General features: G+C 28.7%; 1 protein-coding gene and 1 long non-coding RNA gene across 2 annotated transcripts; both read right to left on the reverse strand.

Annotated features, from left to right (window-relative positions):
• Window positions 1-3,191: 3,191 nt before the first annotated feature.
• On the reverse strand, window positions 3,192-15,294 carry LOC136085924 (uncharacterized). Its single transcript, XR_010641263.1, has 2 exons — window positions 15,154-15,294; window positions 3,192-7,307 (listed from the first exon to the last, which is right to left on the reverse strand). It is a non-coding gene; the product is annotated as an uncharacterized LOC136085924 (long non-coding RNA).
• On the reverse strand, window positions 8,538-14,702 carry LOC136085923 (ARL14 effector protein-like). The gene is made up of 2 exons (XM_065807866.1): window positions 14,463-14,702; window positions 8,538-14,345 (listed from the first exon to the last, which is right to left on the reverse strand). The coding sequence occupies exons 1-2, from the start codon at window positions 14,695-14,697 to the stop codon at window positions 14,008-14,010; spliced, it is 573 nt and encodes a 190-aa protein (XP_065663938.1). The 5' UTR covers window positions 14,698-14,702; the 3' UTR covers window positions 8,538-14,007.
• Window positions 15,295-20,374: the final 5,080 nt, after the last annotated feature.

The following is a 20,374-nucleotide window of genomic DNA, read 5'->3' on the forward strand; positions in this document are numbered from 1 at the left end:
GGGAAGGCGGAAGAAATAAAAAAAGTGAGGGGGGGGGGAGGCTAAAATATTTTGCAAACTTCATAAAACTAATATTAATTTTCAGTTATTCTTAAAAAAAAACAACCCACATGCATCCATTTTCAATAAAGTATAATATCAACTATAAAGATATTTCACTAAAAATTAAAAGAATATGTTACAATCTTAGAGAAAGATCTTTCGGCTGTGCAGGTTGTTAATGGTATCGCCAAGTAAATTTTAAGAAGTTTTGATCTTTCAGAAAACATTATTGAGACTCCTTTACAGTCGTTATATCAATTATAGCTGTGATTGATGTTATCTGTTTAATGTTCATTTTATATGTAATGTTGTAAGTTTCCTTAATGGATTTAAATAGAAAGAGTTCAGCTTTTAATTTTACATGAACTATATCATTTTTATAGAAAACCTATATAATATCTGAAGCTTTTTTGTCCGTATCACCATTTTCAGTGGACAATAATAACCTTTCTAAAGCAATTATTGATTCCATTGAATTTTCTGAAAATCGCTAATTTAATTTACTTTCTATAACATCAAGTACCTCGTAATACTAAGCTTGGTAATATTCCATCGTGTCCCATTTGTGAATGTTCAAATTATTATCATCAAACACAGAAGGAGTTAAACGTTGGCGAAGCAATAAAGCATGAGGTGAATTGCAACCAATTTTCTTAACTCCTTCATTAACACAAGATTCAAAAAATGATTTAAAACGTGTTTCTGATCTCAGATGATATATGAATTTTTAATAATATTATTGATGAGGCAGTTGTTTGAGGATCTACTTCAGCAGATTGCATATGTTGAGAGACTTGCTCTACAGTTGCAAACACAGCATAAGCAAGACGAAGCCCAAAATATAATTGAAATGATAATAATTTATCAAGTAAACCTTTTGCTTGGGCTCTGTTAGAATCATTTTATTCAGAAATTTCTTGAAGCTCTAAAACAATTTCTTGAAAATATGTCAGAATTGAACCATATGATTTGGTCCTCGCGGTAAAACGAGTTGGACAAGGAGCACTTAAATTGATTTGCTTGACATCCTCGTCAAGTATATCACGTTGTAACTTTTTAAACCTTACTAGTCTCTTTGGAGCTAAACAAATGAAATTATACAATAGCTGGCACAATTCCTATCCCTCGTTTATACAACTGACTTGTTTACAAGCATCTTGAAAAACAAGGTTGAGCCGATGTGTGTAACAGTTTATAAAAATCGCTTCATTGACATCATCTTGAAATAGTTTAGCAGCACCACTTAGATGCCCTGACATTGAAGCGGCACTATCGTAACTTTGCCCCCGCACCATTTTCTTGTCTAGTTCACATCTTAATAAAACATCATATATTGCATAAAGAAGCAACTTACTGTCGGTAGCATCAACTGCATTGAGACCAAGAAAATCTTCGTATATTATAAAATTTTCAGAAACTGATCGAACACATATATCCATTTGCTCAATACCGAAAATGTCTCGAGTTTCATCGCATATTACAGAAAAAAAAATTCTCGATTTAATAGCACTTAATACATTTCTTAGCACATAATTTGCCAGTAGTTCTATCGTCTCGTTAACAATATCATGAGACATGTACTTACTGTTTGACAGCCAGCTCGATAGAGGTGGATTATTTTCACTCTTCAATAAAAGTAACTAATTAAGATTGTCTTCAATTTCATCATTCCGTCGAATAGCTAAGCCTTGTTGAGTAACACATTTTAATGTTAAGATTACGCGAATTAAGCACTCGTAATGCTCATCGCATTGCTTATCAAGCATTTCACTTATCATTTGATTTTTTTGGTTGCTTCAATATTGGCAGGATTTAATTCTGTTTTTTCGGCATTCCACTCACAGCAGGAACAAGTAAGAAAAGATTTTTCAATGTCGTTTCCTTCTTGAATAATTTCTTCCGCTGGTAAAGTTGGACTTGAAGAATGCTTCTTATGTACAAAGTAAGAAATCAGTGTTCGTTGTTTTTTATGAGACGGTTCCGTCATGACTCTTTGTAGTTGAAAGGAAATACTAGTCGTAAGAATAGGAATTGTGAATTATGTAAAATGTGCTTATGCATAGATTTATATAATATTCACAACCGTTAATCGCTCCCTTGTGAATTGTAAAATATTGTTCAAAGCAAACACATAAAGTTATTATTTCAAATACAAAACGCTAATTGCTCCCAAGAAGTTGTAAAATGTGATTCGAAGCAAATACGTTAAGTTAGTATTTTAAATACAAAATACTAATTGACCTCTAGCTGCTTGAAGTTGTAATTTAAAACAAGATAAAAAATTTTGAAATAATAATTTTGGAGACTTGAAAAGTGGGGGGTAAAATATAATACCAAAACCCCCCACACTTTTAAAAGTGAGAGGGTTGAAGCCCCCACTGTTCCGCCACCCCTGGATACAATGACAAAGTGAACTCTCCAAAAAAAACGTTATTACTTATTTTTTTTGTATTCTATGAAATCATAATGTTCTTTTAAAATTGAAATTTTAGCTAAAACTAATAGCACTTAATAGTATTTCTATATATAAGTAAAAAAAATAGAAGTTTAGAAAGTTCATTACAGTTTACTTTTAAACTTAGCATGGATCCCAGTTACTATTGTTACCCAAAAGATTAGATTCATAACCAACCCTTTTAAAGTGAATTCTTAGGTAATTGTATAATTTTTATATTTTGTCCATTGACAAATCAAATATTCGGTGAAGTTTATGAAATGTTTTGTTAGACTTTAAAGAGGTTGTCAATATATATATATAAATATATATATATATATATATATATATATATATATATATATATATATATATATATATATATATATATATATATATATATATATATATATATATATATATATATGTATATATATATCTATATATATATCTATATCTATATATATATATATATATATATATATATATATATATATATATATATATATATATATATATATATATATATATATATATATATATATATATATATATATATATATATATATATATATATATATATATAAGGATCGGTGGTAGGTCTTTTTTTTTTTTTAATGTGTATATTTCGCCGTTTAAATAATGCTACAATACTAAAATGTATAAATAAATATTTACATGGCCGGGGCAAAAAGAAGACAAAAATAGTCTTATAAGCATTATAAGCAGTTGTTTTAGATAAATACTTTATAATACCGTTAAAAATTAATTGAAATATATTTTTTATTTAATTAACAAAAGCCAAAAAACAAACAAAAAAAATGACACAATTTAATAAAAGACAATAAAAACCTCAAGGTGTACAAAAAAAGATAATAAAAACCTCAAGGTGTACAAAAAACAAAACAAAATTAAATATAAGAGCTGATTTGAAATAAAGTTATAAAAAGAACTATTCGTTGAAATAATTTTATTGATTCTTAATCAATTATTAATATAATTATTATTGAGTTATTTTTTACACTGTTTAAGTTAATAATAACAAGAATAGAAAAAAGCAAACCAGGTGGCTTGTTTGCATAAGGGAAATTAAAAAGATAAATAAAAAGATAAAAAACCAGAAAATAATAAAAAAGAAGACAAAAATAAAGTTAAAAGGTAAATAAAAAATAGATAATATGAAATAATTCATTGTCAATAATAAGAAGTTTTTGTTTAAGTTTTATTTTAAATTTGTGAAAAAAAGCAGTAGTTTTGATGTCGTTATTAAATTTAGAATTCCATAATTTGGGTCCTCTATATGCAATAGAGAAGTTGGTGGCTGTGTAATAGGTTTTGGTATGAATGTAGTTTTAATTTAAAAATCTAGTAAAGTAAACATGATTTATTTTGTTAAAAAAGGTATTAAATATTAGAAGTGTCATTTTATTATCAATTTTGTACATAAAAGTAAGTATCTGATAAATGTTTAGTTGGTAAACATTGAGTATATTTAGTTTATTAAATAAACCTTTTAAGAGCGTTAAACTGTTTACGTTTGAAATAATTCGTATAGCATGTTTTTGTCTACTGTTTTCGTTTTTTTATCTTGGTTGCGTTGGTGCTGCACCAAACAATGTTCCCATAACTAGGGTAGCTGTGAATAAAATAAAGTATATGTTTTTTATATAGTTAAAAACAGTTTTAAAAAGTATATATATTTTTTTAACAGGTTTAAAAACCTTTTGGCTTTATATAATAAGCCAATATTTTTTGATATTTTTTTTCTATTATACATACGTATTCACGCCACAAAAGATTTTTGTCTAGAAATACTACTAAGAACACGAGTGATCTCTTTTTATATTAGAATTATCAATACAAAGATAGGGAAGTTTTAATGGAATAATTTTTTTTCGTGGAGTCTATGGAAAAGAGTGTACTTAGTTTTACTTATATTTAAGGATAGTTTATTCTACTTGAACCATTCAGTTAAATTTGTGAGTTCCTTATTGACAGTTTCAAATAAGAAGTCGATGTTGCTATTAGAGTAAAAAAAGTTTGTGTAATTGGCGAATAAAATTCAGGTGAAAATATTAGAAAACCTATGTAAGTCGTTTATATAAACAAGAAAGATTGGTGGTCCAAGTATTATTCCTTGAGGAACACCGCATGTGACTGTCATATACTTTGATTTTCCTTCGTTATACAATATATATTGTTTTCTATTTGTTAAGTAACTTTAAACCAATCAATGTTTGGGTTTTTTATGCCATAATGTTTTAGTTTAGCTGGAAGAATGTTATGATCAACGCTTTGCTGAGATCTATGAAAACTCCTACTGTATATTTTTTTTCATCAAACGCTTTAAGTATGCCATGAATAAGGTGAATAATGGCATGGTCAGTGGAATGTCTTGACTTAAATCCGAATTGTTTGTTGTAAAGAATATTATTACTATTTAGAAAGGAATAAAGTCTATTGTACATAATTCTTTCTAGTATTTTTGAGAAACAAAGACGAATTGAGATTAGTCTATAGTTTACGACGTTTGAAACATCACCAGATTTGAAAATTGGTACAACTTTTGCAATTTTAAGTTCTTCAGGACAAACGCCTTGTTTTAAAGATAGATTAAAAATGTGCAGTAGTGGAATAGTTATATATTTTACTGATTTTATAATGACGCGACTACTGATATCATCATATCCTAAACTTTTTTTAGGTTTTAACACAAACATTGCATCCAACAGTTCTCTTTCCGTAAGTTCATTATTGTCCATCACATTGGTATTATTAGAATTTAAAAAAGATTCGAATTTTACTTTTGTGGTTTCTATTTTTGATGCTACGTTAGAACCTACATTAACAAAATACTGATTAAATTGTTCTGCAATTAAAGATTTATCTGAATAAATTCATTATTTGATTTTAGATTGATTGAAAGTCTATTCCGATCAAGATTTTTTTTTCCAGTTTATTCTTTAATTATATTCCAGATCTTTCTTGCATTTCATTTTTGTGTTTACTTAACTGTTCAGAATAATAATATTTTTAAAGAACGTTTTAAAATTGATTCAAAAAGACGCTTATAGTTTTTATACTTGTTTTCATTTTCAAGTTGTTTTTTTTAGGACGACTTTAGAATACCCTTTGTTATCCAAGAATTTAATTGCGTTTTTGTTTTGACAAATTTCGTAGTCTCCGAAAAAACTTTGTTATAAACTTTATGAAACTTGTTAAGGAACATATCATATGCTTTATTAACGTTTATAATTTTTAAAAGATGATTCCAATTTGTAAAAGATAATTGGTTATGAAAATAATTTATATTAGTTTCATTGATTACTCTACTTTTTCTTTTAACTTTTTGGGCACTTAAATTATCGCACTTTTGTGACACTATAAATACTAGAAAGTGGTCAGAAATGCCAGATTTAAATATTCCTGTTTTAATTTTGATATTTATGAATTCATTAGTGAATGTTTGATCAATTGCAGTAGCACTTTCTTTGGTAATTCGAGTGGGTTTGTTGATAAGTGGAATGTAACCATTCTGGACAAAACAGTTGAAAAAGTTTTTCATTTTTTTATTTGCGTCGTACTCAAGAAAGTTGAGGTTAAAATCGCCCACGAGGTACACGGTTTTATTTCATCTTGATTTGGTCTTAAATATCTTTTCTATGTAATCTTCAAATAGTTTTATTGTTCCAGAAGGTGGCCTAAATATAACGTAGACAATAATATTTTTAAGACTTTGTTTGCAATTTCAATGCGCAAAGACTCATAATTGCTTGTTGAGCATAACTCTTTTTTACATTTATATGTCTGTAAGTTATTTATAAAAATACATTATCCCCCACCTGTCTTCTCAGAGTTCCTAAACTGATGAGTTGCTTTATAATTTTGTAACTGATAATTTGAATCATTCTCAATGGTAACATCGTGACACCAAGTTTCGCTAAGACAAATAACTTTAAAATCAATTTTGCTTTTAAACAAAAATTGCTTGAATAATTCAAAATTTTTTTGTATGCTTCTTATGTTTAAGTGCAAAATTGAGAACGAATTATTATCCAAACCTTCAATAAGGTTTTTCGATTCTATATCATTAGTATATTGGATTGAAATTTCTAATTTGTTCTTTATAATAGTCAATATTAGGATCAGAATCTTTATTAAATAATTTTGTTTTTTTATTTAGAATTGATTTAAATTCAGTGTTTTGGAAAATGGTATTTTGACTCATTGTAAGGATAAATGTATTAAATAAAAAAAAAAAAAAAATGAACAATAATGTAATTATTTTTTTAAGTATAATAAATTGTGTTTTTTAAAGGTTAAAAATAGAAAATGTGATTAAGCGCTGGTTTGCTTTCTCCTAAAATCTTTCACAATGAGTTTATCGTAAATAATAACAGAATACTTACTATTCTTTCTCTGTTCTTTCACTTTGTGTAGTAAATTTTTTCTTACTTCATGTGTTTCGCTGGAAAAATCTTCATTAATATAGATTCCCAATCCTTTGAGTTTATTTGCTGCCTGTAACACCTTTACTTAGACCTTATAGTGAAGAAATTTGACAACTATGGTTCTGGTCTTGTTTTCTTCATTTTTTCCCGTTCTGTGAGCTCTTTCTATGTCGATATTGCTAAGACATAGATTACTCTCGAACAAATTTTAGATTTCCGCTTATGAAGTTAAAGATGTCTTTCTGTTGCTTGGCAAATATTTCTTGAAATATATTGTGAACGATGTTTATCGATATAATCGATTCACTTGTTTTGTTATTTGCGTCATTTTTGTTTTTAAAATCGTTTTTCTTTTCCATCGTAACGATAAAATATATAACCTAATTAAAAAGATATTTTTTAGATAATTTTAATATCTTTGTTTTTCTTTCCTTAAAAAAAAAAAGAAAATATTCTTCGGTATAGAACGCGTCTCCACTCAACGAAAGCCAGATGAGGTCTTCGCAATTGGCGGTCTGTCACGGAGAAAACTGTCCGTCGGAGTAAACTGTCCGATAGGACATTTTACTCCGGAGTAGATTGTCCTACATTAGAGTAAGTTGTCCGCTTTGAATAATGTGAAATTTCATCAGACAAAATAGCTTACGGGTAATTCCCTGTCAAAACAACAAAAATTCAAAAAAAAATAACCCACTATCTCTAAAGAACTTAATTTTTGCAACAAAGATACTTAACTACGCTAAAAAGAATTTCCCAAAGTTGATTTAAACAAATCGGAATATTTTAGAAGTTATGCTAGTTTGAAATTCAAAAGTAGCATTTTTACTTAACACGCTCCCCTAGCAACGTCCTTAGTAACAAGTAAATGTCGATACATACGTTGTTACCTTGACTATATTCTTTCATAATTTGAAATTTTCCACATATATCCTAGATACTATACCATAAAATTATACTAAGAAATAATAGTTTTTTATATTTATTAATAAATCAATAAGAGAAAATCGGCGTTTTTAATAAAATTTAAAAGTAAACATGCTTACTTTAAGAAGAATTACAGAAAAGGTTATGATCTATATATTTCCAAACTTCATATTCTTAAAGTATATATAAATATCTAAAAAAAAACAAAAAAAAAACTGCGCTGTTTTTTTGACTTACTAATCTAAAAAATTTAATTTTTACTTTTGATTGATAGTATATTGAGATTGGACAGAAGATTGATAAGTAATTATGTTTAGGCACATCCAGAAAGTAAAAGTTCTCATTTATGTGTAAAACTACAATATGAATACTTAATGAACTCAATTAAAAATATATAAACATTAAAGACAGGTATATTCACTCAGAGCTAGTCAAAAAAATAAAAGGTATTTTCACTTAGGTGTAAAACTGCAATATCCATGTACATAAATAAACTCAATTTTAAATATCAAAACGCATTAACTCTTTGAATTCCGTGTTTTTATGAATTGACAAATCTTTATACAAATTAGTGAACTATAAATATTTTTTTGTTTTTCTTTGAACTGTAAAACAAAACAAAATTAGGTAATTTTTTTTTAACAAATGAAATATATTGTCATATACATATCATAGACATACACAAACTGACGATTCTGAGTAATAATTGATAAAAAGGAGCAACCAAATGTCTTTCAAGATTCAAGAGCCATGTTGGTAAATAAATTTAAATTCCACATCAACTTTGCACATCACTTTGCATCTTACAATTTTTAAATATTTAAGTCAAACTAGGCATAGTATCATCACTGCAGTATCTTATCTTAACTTCATTTTGACATACAGGAATAAATTCATGAAAGTCTTTAGTTCCAGGTATTGTTTTTACATTTTTAAATCGTTCAGATTGTAATAATCTTGTTTCGACCAAACTTTCACTTGAAATAAAAATAAAGTTTATACCTTTGATGTTGTTAGTGCAATATGTAAACATATCACGTGAGTTCAATATTTGATTTGTAGAAATTTTCTGCAAACTAGCATTAGCTACAAGCCGTTTAACTGTTCCTCCTATACCATGACAAGGTTGCTTTCCATGGCTGGTTGCAAAGAAAACCCATTTTGCATCTGTCCCAAAGTCTGATTTATGCTGATATAGGTTAAAAATGTTTTTGCAGTATTTATACTGATATAAACAGCCATTAGAAAAATAGATCACGTTTGCAATGCTGGGTATCTTTTGCTTCAGATTATTTATAATTTAAGTCAGATCAGGTTATCCTTCTACTGGTAACATGTAACCCAGTACAATCTGCTTCATGTCCTGCTGCCTTGTAGGATACGCCTTTGTAGGCAAAGGCTAGGAGATGCCAACTCCGATTTAAAACACCCCCTGCCTTGGGGCTCTTGGTTGAGTTAAGGCTAGAGATGGTGTCTCGATAAAAATACTCATCTTGGGCAAATGTTAAATGCACCCCGCTACTGACTTGTAGAAGGCCTCTTAGGCAAAGACTTAAGGGGTAAACAGATTCTATCTGCTGACCAGCCTCGCACCCCTTCTTCATCTATTAGGCTGGCGCAGATGTATTTTTAATACATTGTTTCCAGTTTAGGATGTTGAATACTGGATCTTCTTGACTCAATGCATGGGTTTTGCTTGTGTCTCTGTTTTTATGACTAGGCAACTCATTCTATTATCTCCTAATGAGGTTACAGCTCTAAAACTCAGTTTTATGGTTCTGAGGCCGGCTGGTAGTCAGGTTTCCCGAACTCTGTGGTAGCTCTCAGAGAGGCTGATTCCATCAACAACTGAAAAATGTCAAAGTATTAACAGTGCCATGTTGCACATGGATGGTGTCCCTGTTTGTGCTTTTGGTGTGCATTGTGGAGGCCACATTTGGAGCCCTTTGTTACGGCTTAGGGTTTATTAGTAGTAATGAGGCAATTGCTTGGGCTATTAAACGGTGTTCTGAGTACTATCAATATGCTACAATGCTTTGAGTCAAGTTCATCAATCTAATTTAAAAATGAATAAAGTACCAAAAACCATAAAACACAAAAAACCATCATCATCACCAAGTTCTCTAAACCTATTATTCACTAATATTCGTGGTCTTCGAAGTAACTTTTCTTCTGTTGAGTCTTATCTCTTGCAAATTTCACCAGACCTACTTGCTCTTTGTGAGACTAATTTGAGTTCGGCTGTCTCATCTTGTGATCTTAGTGTTGATGGTTATCTTCCTCTAATTCGTAAAGACTCCATTAGTCACATGCTTGGCCTCGGCATTTACATTCGTAAGAATTCACCCATTTGTCGTGAAACTAGGTTTGAATCCACAGTCTATTCTTTCATGTGCTTTCGTTTAGCACCACTTCACTCTATTGCCTTTCTCTTTGTTCCATATCGCTCTCCTTCATCTCAAGACTGCACTCTTTTTGACGTTATTTCTGATCATATTGACCAAGCCCTCTCTCTTTATCCATCAGCTAATATAGTTGTTGTCGGTGACTTCAATGCTCACCACTCTGAATGGCTTGGCTCTAGTGTCATTGACTCTGCAGGCATTAAAGCCTACAACTTTTGCCTTTCTCAATCCCTAACTTAAATAGTCAACTTTCTAACTCGCTTTCCTGACAACCCGAATCATTTACCTTCTCTACTTGACTTATGTCTTGTTTCTGATCCTAGTCAGTGCTCAGTTTCTCCACATTCACCCTTAGGTTTTTCTGATCACAGTTTGATCTTTCTAAAACTAATATCTCATTCTTCTTCATCACCTGAATCCCCCTATTATCGAACCTCTTACAACTACAGTAAAGCTGACTGGAATTCTTTCCATGATTTTCTTTGTGATGGCCCTTGGGTAGAAATCTTTCGTCTTCCTGTCGACAAATGTGCTTCTTACATAACTTCGTGGATTCAGGCTGGAATGGAATCTTTTATTCCCTCTCGACAATTCCTGGTCAAGCCTCACTCTCCTCCATGGTTTTCCTCACACTGTGCTGCTGCGATTGCCAATCGAAACCGTTACTTCCATATTTATCAGCAAAACAATTCTCCAGAAAACAGACCTCTGTTTATTACTGCTAGAAACAATTGTAAAAAGGCTTTGGCTAACGCCAAAACCTGCTATTCTCAGGACATGAAATCTCGTATCTCCTCTCAAAAATTAGGCTCTCATGACTTCTGGAGAATCTTTAATAATATCAATAATAACCACCTCTCTTTTATGGTTCAGACTTTGTCACCTCACCTAAAGACAAAGCCGAATTGTTTGCTAAAAACTTTTCATCAATATCATCTCTTGATTCCACTAGTTGCGTTCTACCTGATATTGCCAACAAACAGGTTGATCCATTGCTTGACATTCATATCACTCCAACATCTGTATCTAAAGTGATTTCCTGCCTAGACTCTTCTACAGCTTGTGGCCTGGACAACATACCTGTTATTGTCTTGCAGAAGTGTTCTCCGGAGCTGTCGCCAATACTCTTAAAACTATTCAACAAGTGCTTCTCAGAGTCTTATTTTCCAGCCTGCTGGAAGCGGCATCTGTTATCCCTATCTTCAAAAATTCTGGAGAACGATCTGATTCGTATAACTACCGTCCCATAAGTCTTCTTTCTATCTTAAGCAAGGTTTTTGAATCTTTAATTAACAAACATTTAATTTCTCATCTTGAATCCAATAACTTACTTTCTGACCATCAATATGGATTTTGATCTTCTTGTTCTACAGCTGATTTGCTAACAGTAATAACTGACAGGTTTTATCGTGCATTAGATGAAGGTGGAGAGGTTAAGGTCATCGCTCTTGACATTTCAAAAGCTTTTGATAAAGTTTGGCATGCTAGTCTGCTCCATAAGCTTTCTTCTTATGGTGTATCCGGCAACATCTTTAAGATCATTGAATCCTTCCTTTCCAATCGTAGCATAAAAGTTGTTCTCGATGGACAACACTCTTCTTCTTATTCTGTAACTTCAGGGGTTCCTCAAGGTTCTATCCTTGGCCTTATACTCTTTTTAATATACATTAATGATCTTCCAGATATTCTCACATCTAAGGTGGCATTGTTTGCTGATGATACTACCATTTAATCTTGTCGTGATAAGAAACCAACACCCTATGATTGCTTGGAGGAGGCATTTGAGCTTGAAAAGGATCTCACTTCTGCTACAGCATGTGGCTCACAGTGGCTGGTGAACTTTAATTCAGATAAAACTCAATTTTTTTCAGCCAATCGTTATCGCAATAATTTAGAACTTCCTATATTTATGAACGGTGATGTTCTCGATGAGTCACCTACTCTTCATCTTCTAGGATTAACTCTTACTTCCAACCTTTCTTGGAAACCATATACTAAATCAGTTGCAAAATTAGCATCTGCTAAGGTTGCATCTCTTTATCGAGCTCGTCACTTTCTTACTTCGGATTTTATTCTCTATCTCTATAAATCTCAAATCCGGCCTTGTATGAAATACTATTGCCATATCTGGGGCAGATCTTCTAATGATGCTCTTTCTCTTTTAGAAAAGGTGCAAAAACGCATTGTAAGCATAGTTGGACCTGCTCGTGCAGCCAACCTCCAACCATTATCACATCGTCGTAATGTTGCTTCTCTTTCTCTTTTCTACAAATACTATAATGGGCTGGGCTCTAAAGAGCTAGCGTCTTGTGCCATCTACTAAAATTCATTCTCGTGTTACTCGTCATTCAATTAAGTGTCATCCTTTTTCTGTGACTGTTCCTAAGTGCTCCAAAAACGCTTATTTGTCTAGTTTTTTTCCTCGAACATCAGTTCTTTGGAACTCGCTTCCTTCATCTTGCTTTCCTGATTCATATAATTTGCAATCTTTTAAGTCATCCATCAACCTTTATTCGCTCTACAATCTTCATCTTTTCTCTTTCAGTAACTTCCAACTTTAATTAGTGGCTGCTTGCAGTCTTGCTGGAACCGAAGATGTTTAAAAAAAAAATTGATTTTTGTACCTCGTAAACCATTGGTATCATGATTGTTATCATCTGATATAATGCAATATGAAGTGGAATGCAAAACTTAATTTTCTTTATAGTACACAACTACTGGATAAAGTGTGCACTGAAGATTATTATAATGGAAACCGTGTACTTTATCCTGCACAACAACTATAGTTTTCTACAAAATCTTCTAGAGTTATTGCCTTATTTGATGGCAGTTCTTCTTTAAGATTTTTTAAATATTTAGATTGGCATTTAGAAATATATGAAGCTGTTAGCTTGACTAGTTTTTCCATCACCATATCTACATCATCTGGTATGCTTACAAACTGTATAACTAAATCTGATCTATCAGTAGTAACCCATTGGTTAAATTCGATAGCATCTTCTTCCTCAAACTGCCCTATTAGTTCGAATAGTTTTTCTTCTAATTTAGATGTACTTTTTGGACATTGTGTACATCGATTTAACATGCATTCTTTATTTTGCATATCACAAACAATAAATTTATATAGTTCATGATAATCAATTTTAATGGGTAGGAGAATTAACTTCATGTTTTGATGGTAGATACAAACGCACACAGAATGGGTTCCTGATGAGTTTGGCAATACACACCATTTAGGTCTTAAAACGCAAAACTTGGAAAAACCTAACTTTACATGTGGATATAGAATTTTAAATGAGACAAATAACTCTTTCAAGCTTGAGAAAAGTAGTCGCTTTTGCATATGGACTTTCCAACTAACACTTACAAAATCTTTTTGACCAGGCATCTGGCGAGAGTTTTCACCATCTTCATAAAAATTTTTCACATAAGTATTTATTTGATCAGGCAGCATTTTACCTCACTTAGCTTGTGTAACTGCTTCCTTCTTTGCTAAATATCTAGATTTTATTATTAGATACTTTGAAACACCAAAATACTCACTTGCTGCTTCAATTGACCATTCTTGTGGGCGCAAAGTCAATACTTGAATTTTGTCCTTAAATGAACAGCATTTTTCAAGTTAATCTTTTTTCAAAACTAACAATTTTTTGAACTGTACAACTTTTTTTTTTTAAATCAAGAATATATTCATTATCAAAAACTACAACTTCTGTCAATGGAATTTTTAAAGAACTTAATAAATTTTCTTTTAAAACTGTTGATATAGTTTTAATTTTTTTTTCCCAATACTCATATGATTCGCAAATGGTTTTCCATGAAGCTTGACTGGTGACATGCCAATTATACTGAGACAATCAGAAAATTCTTGTCTGTTTTTATTTATATCAGCCTCTTGTTGAACATTAAATACGTTTTCTTTATTTATACTTTCATTTGTGTAATCATCAGCAATATCAATGTTATCAGTATTAATTTCAACGGAAGCTTTTAATTTGACTAAGCATCTTGTACAAATTTTTTGACCAGGTACAATATTGAACCTGTTGTTTAAAGCTATGGTTTTTAACATGACTTCTCTTAGAGATGCTAAATTAAAAAATATAACTTAATCAAATAAAATGTGTCTAGTATTAATTAACATAAAGAACATAAAATTATGACTAAGTAACATTTACAAAAAAATTTATGACAAGCTTTACTAACCTTTGCACGGTCTTTTGTGAACTAACAGCAGATCACAGCATTTATTCTGAAACACAGGGAACTTCTCAAGATAGAACTTTTGATGATGAAAACATAAGTCAATAATCAAAACTAAATTTTGCTCATCTGGAGCTAAATCTTGAAAAAAGTTTATTCCAATGTTGTTTGTAAACGTTAACTTGTGACAATTTGATTTTAAAACCAATCCAACTGAGCATTGTGATGTTCCGGCCATTATAATAATATTTAATTTCAACATTTTATTTTTCTAAAACCAAAATTAAATAAATAATAGTTTCTCACATGAGTATTATAATCAAAACTCAACTGTTACAACAAATTGCTCCATTTAATTAATCAAAGAAGAAACCAGAAATTAATTTTTATAGCTATGATTACACTTATTTAGTTTAAAATAAAAATGAATTGATGGTTTCTTGTTTAATTAACTAAATGGAGCAATTGGTTTTAACATTTGAGTATTAATACTTATGTGAGAAATTGATTTTAGCAATTCTCTATATGGAGATTATAACCAAAACGGTAAACAATAATGTAAAAATAAAATTGCAAAAATAAAACAATAATAAAATAAATATGTGCATAAAAAAACAGTGAAATAAATTTTGCCTCTTACAGGTATTTATATATAAACTATTATTGTAAAGATTTAAAATGAATAGATCAATACCTTTTCTGCAATTAATCTTAAACTAGACATGTTAACTGAAAAATTATTGTTAAAAACCCGGTTTGCATTTCAAAGTTTTTCATCAAATATAAGATCTAATAACTTTAAGTAATAATTTTTGATTTCTTTCTTCAAAGTTTCAATGCCTATTAAATTTTGTAAAGGCATGGTTAATGCAACTGTGTATACTTTAACATTTTAGTGTTGCTATAGACATTGCTAAGAGCGCAGAGAACAAAAAAATAATGAAATTGGCTCCAAATTATTCTTGATTATTCCTAATGATATTATTAACTGCATTTGTGCCAAAAATCAAGTATTTCTGAGATGGTGGGTTATTTCGACTTGTTGTTTTGACATGGAATTACCCTTAAATATTGCAGACGTTTTAATGTAGGACGAATTAAGAAAGTACTTAAAGAGTTTTTAGAGAAAAAGAGGTTTTATTTTGTATAATTTAAGTTACATTTAGAAATACTGTCACCATAAGTTCTTATTCGTAAGTGTGTTATTATTATTAGTTCCTGAATTTAGTTATTATTATTATTTAATAATATTTACTACAATAATAATATTGTAATAACTAATTTAATTAGTTTAAGATGGAACTAGAGATGAAAGCTCCTTTCAACAGTGATATACTGCATTAAAATAAAACATACTAGTACTTAGTAATTAGGCAAATATGTCATTTTTTCCTCCGTTCTTCAACCCTTTGTAACTCTCTCCCATCTTCCTGTTTTCCTGACTCATACAAGATTCAACTTTTTTAAGTCAACCATTTCCTTGCTCTATAGTTCTATTTTTTTCCAGTAACTCCTAAATTAATAGTGGCTGCTTACAGCCTTGTTGGGAGTGAATCAGAATAAAATAAAACTTAGTATATGAAATATATAGTCATTATATATTTCATATACTAAGTTTTTTTTAAATATACTTTTTTTACATATATATATATATATATATATATATATATATATATTATATATATATATATATATATATATATATATATATATATATATATATATATTATATATATATATATATATATATATATATATATATATATAGTTTACAAAATTTATTATATATTTTATAAGGCAAGGTGAATTGATCCAAATGTTCAAGTTAGTAAAACAAATTGATGAACTAAATTTGCTTACTGAATTGAATATTTTAATACTAATTGTCAAGCAAGAGGTCATAAATTAAAAATGCATAAGGAGTCAACAACACAATCAGACAAAAAAATTTTACTTATAGAGTTGTAAATGACTGGAATGTACTAACACAAGAAATCATAGTCTCCAAACATAAATCGATTTAAAAACAACATTTATAAATACTTTAAATTTTAACCTCAAATATCAGATCTTATGTATTGTTTTTAATCCTTGTTAACTTTTTTGGCTGTTATAAACTGAAATTCAATGTAATTTCAGTTTCAACTTTTATGAGTTGCAACGCCATTTCTATAAATTCTATAATAAAATATCTATTAATAATTTTGATTATATGAAATTTTAATATATAGTTACTATTAATGATACTAATTGTAATATTATTGTATTTTGATAAAGACATGAGTCATATCATAATAGTATTATGATGTTATTCTTTTTTTTATTTTTGTATCTGTATGTATGTGTATGAGTTACATTTTTAGTTGTGAGTGTCATAAAGTTTTACATCAGATTTAAAATCAAGTAATCATTTTTATTGTACTACAAGTGAGATAATTGTTTGATTTTACAAGTTGTAGTTAATTTATGATAAATAAGCTAGAAATTTAGGTTAAATAGTAGTATTAGCTTAAAGAGATTAGTTTAAAATGTAGCATTAGCTTAAAAAGTAGTACTAGCTTAAAGAGTAGCATTAGTTAAAGCGTAATTGTTCTTTTTCTTCTTTATATTAATACTTATTTTGTCTCTAATTTTTTTTATGCTGGAGCTTTATTTGTTTATTTGGATTTATTTTTTATTTATTTTATTTATGTTTGGAGTTTGAAGAAGTTTTTTGTTATAAGGTTTCAGACTTGAAGTTTTTGATTTGTTTTTATTATTAAACAACTATATTTAAAAAAATGATTCTTTTTTATTCCTTTATTTCATTGATTTTAACTTTGCCATTATTTTATTTTAGTTTGCCTACTGTTGAAATATGGTTTTAATTTAGTAAACTTCCATGAATTTAAGTTTACTTTATTAATCATTCACCAACAGTTAAGGAAAAATTGAATTCAACTCAATAAAGGTAGGATTAGTTTTATTTTCAGGTGACATTGCAAAATATGATTTAACTGTAGTTAGATAATATCTTATTGCTGTTTTGTACCATTATTTATTTACATTTATTTTACATTTATTTACTCTACTATAAAATGTCTGTTGTACTATTTCTTAAACCCCACAAAGTATACCTTTTCTAATTAAACAAACATATCATTGTTGTTTATGCAGTTGTGTTTCATTAATGGAGCAATTTATTTAATAGAATAGTGACAAACTAAAGCAGTTTCCAACTGCTTTAGCTTATTACTATTGTTGTTTAAAAATGAGTACTGATTTTTTTTAAACTATAAAATTATTTTATCATTCTTGTATTTGTTTCAGTTGTTTATATTATTTTTATCATTGTTATTTGTATCATTAATATTATTCACTGGTATTTACTTAAACTTTTCGTAATTGACCAACATTATGAGGGTTTTTTTGTCAAAATATATAATTTGGTTGACGAATTAAACCAGTTTGGTAGATGCAATTTTTAAAAAAACTTACTTTAGTTTCTTAAATAAAATGGATTAAGTGAATGATGAAAAAGAAGAACAAAAATTTCTCAATGTTAATATTTATTTAACTAAAGGGGTCTATCCCATTAGTTGTACTCCCAATGAAAAGAGAATATGTTTTTTAGGTTTAGAATGGGAGGTAATCAATTAAAAGATATGACAAAGAAGGGTTTATGGGTTGAGATTATTTTTAGTAAAGAGCAGAGAAAGTAAATTATTTGTTTTTGTCATAGCAAACATCTTACTTATCACCTTAGAAGAACAAGCACTACAAGGTTTCAGAACATTTTTACTGGCCTGGAAATTTTCGATAAAAATTTTTGCTTTAACTGCTTAAATGATTTTTTATTTTTGCTATAACTGCTTAGATCTGCCATCATAATGGCAGATCTAAGCAGTTAAAGCAAAAACAAAAAATCCATTTTTTGTTTAAGATAATTATTCAAAACTTAAAATATTATCATGAGTTTACTGTGATTCTGCTACAGTCCCTCAAGTAATTGTAGAAGAGTACACCCTGAAAATTTCAAGTTTTCATTTTCAATTTTATGCTTTGTACAAGGTCAAAAAAAACACATTTAAAAAATATATGTTAGTAATATTTGCGGCAAAAATTAATTAGGTACTAAATAAATTGAAATAAAGATTGCAAAAACAATTAGGTACTAAATAAAAAATTTAGTTTACTAAAAGTCAGGAAATTGCTGTTGCTATGGGCGTTGCTATAGGAGCTGAAAAACCTTTACTTCAAAAAAAATCAATTATTCTTATAATATTGAATATATATATTCTGATAATATAAATATATATATATATACATATATATACATACATATATATATATATATATACATATATATACATACATATATATATATATATATATATATATATATATATATATATATATATATATACATATATATATATATATTTATATATATATATATATATTTATATATATATATATATATATATATATGTATATATATATATATATATATATATATATATTTATATATATATATATATATATATATATATATATATATATATATATATATATATATATATATATATATATATATATACATATATATTCTCAGAGCAGTAACCACCGAGGGAGCCTTGGTCCCTCCAAAAATTTTTCAAATTATAATGATTACGGAAAAACATATACCTAAAATAATTTTAACTAATTTTTTATCCCCTTCCTCCTTTAAAAGAACCCTAAGGCCCCCTAATATTAAAATTGTGGTTACGGCTCTGATTCTGAATCTAGAATAAATTTCAAACAAGATAACATAAAAAACATAACTTTTATTTTTTACTGTTTTTAACTTAAACCTTAAACGAAATATAAAGTTTTAAACATGTCAGTGTTTACATTTTTTAAATTTTTTAAAACTTTTATACCGATAAAAAATGATCTTGTGAACTAAAAAGCGAGTAGGTACAAACGGCGGGGCGGAGCGGATCAGCGGGGCGGATCATTTAAACGGTACAAACGGCAGGGCGGATCATTTAAACGGTACTTAAGCGAATCATATTTCATAAAATAAACACAAAAAATACAATTTAGATATAGTTTAATTTCATTAAAAAATATAATATTTAGAAGATTTTTGCATATTATAATTTTATTGAATTTTATTATATTTTATAAATTTTATGAACTCAAAAAACAAAGTGACCCTCCAATTTATATCCGCACAATCATATTAAATGATCTGCCTAATATTTTGATTATTTACATCAAACTCTATAAGTTTAAATGATTTTCCTACCAAAAACCAACGTGATCCACCAATCATATCAAGCGATCCGCACATTTATATTAAATGATCTGCCTAATACTTTGATTATTGGGATCAAACTTTATAAGTTTTAATAATTTTTCTACCAAAAACAACGCGACCCGCCAATTTATATGAAGTGATCCGCCAAATTTTATGAAGTGATCAGCCTAATATTTTGATTATTTGAATCAATCTCCTTTATTTTTAATGAGTATTCTACCGAAAAACAATGTGATCCGCCAATTATATCAAGGGATCCGCCAAATTTTATGAAGTGATCCACCTAATATTTTGATTGTTTGAATCAAATTCTATAAATTTTTATGGTTTTTCTACAAAAAAACAACGTGATCCGCCAATTTGGATTATGAGATGCGCCTAATATTTTGATTGTTTGAATCAAACTTTATAAGTGGTAATGGTTGTTTTACAAAAAAAAAAACATGATCCGCCGATTTATATCAAGTGATCCGCCATATTTTAAGAAGTGATCAGCCTAATATTTTGATTTTTTGAATCAAACTCTATAAGTGGTAATGGTTATTCTACAAAAAAACAAAATGATCCGCCAAATTATATCAAGTGATCCGCCATATTTTATGAAGTGATCAGCCTAATATTTTGATTT

Source organism: Hydra vulgaris, chromosome 10 (assembly GCF_038396675.1).
Source record: "Hydra vulgaris chromosome 10, alternate assembly HydraT2T_AEP".
NCBI lineage: Eukaryota > Metazoa > Cnidaria > Hydrozoa > Anthoathecata > Hydridae > Hydra > Hydra vulgaris.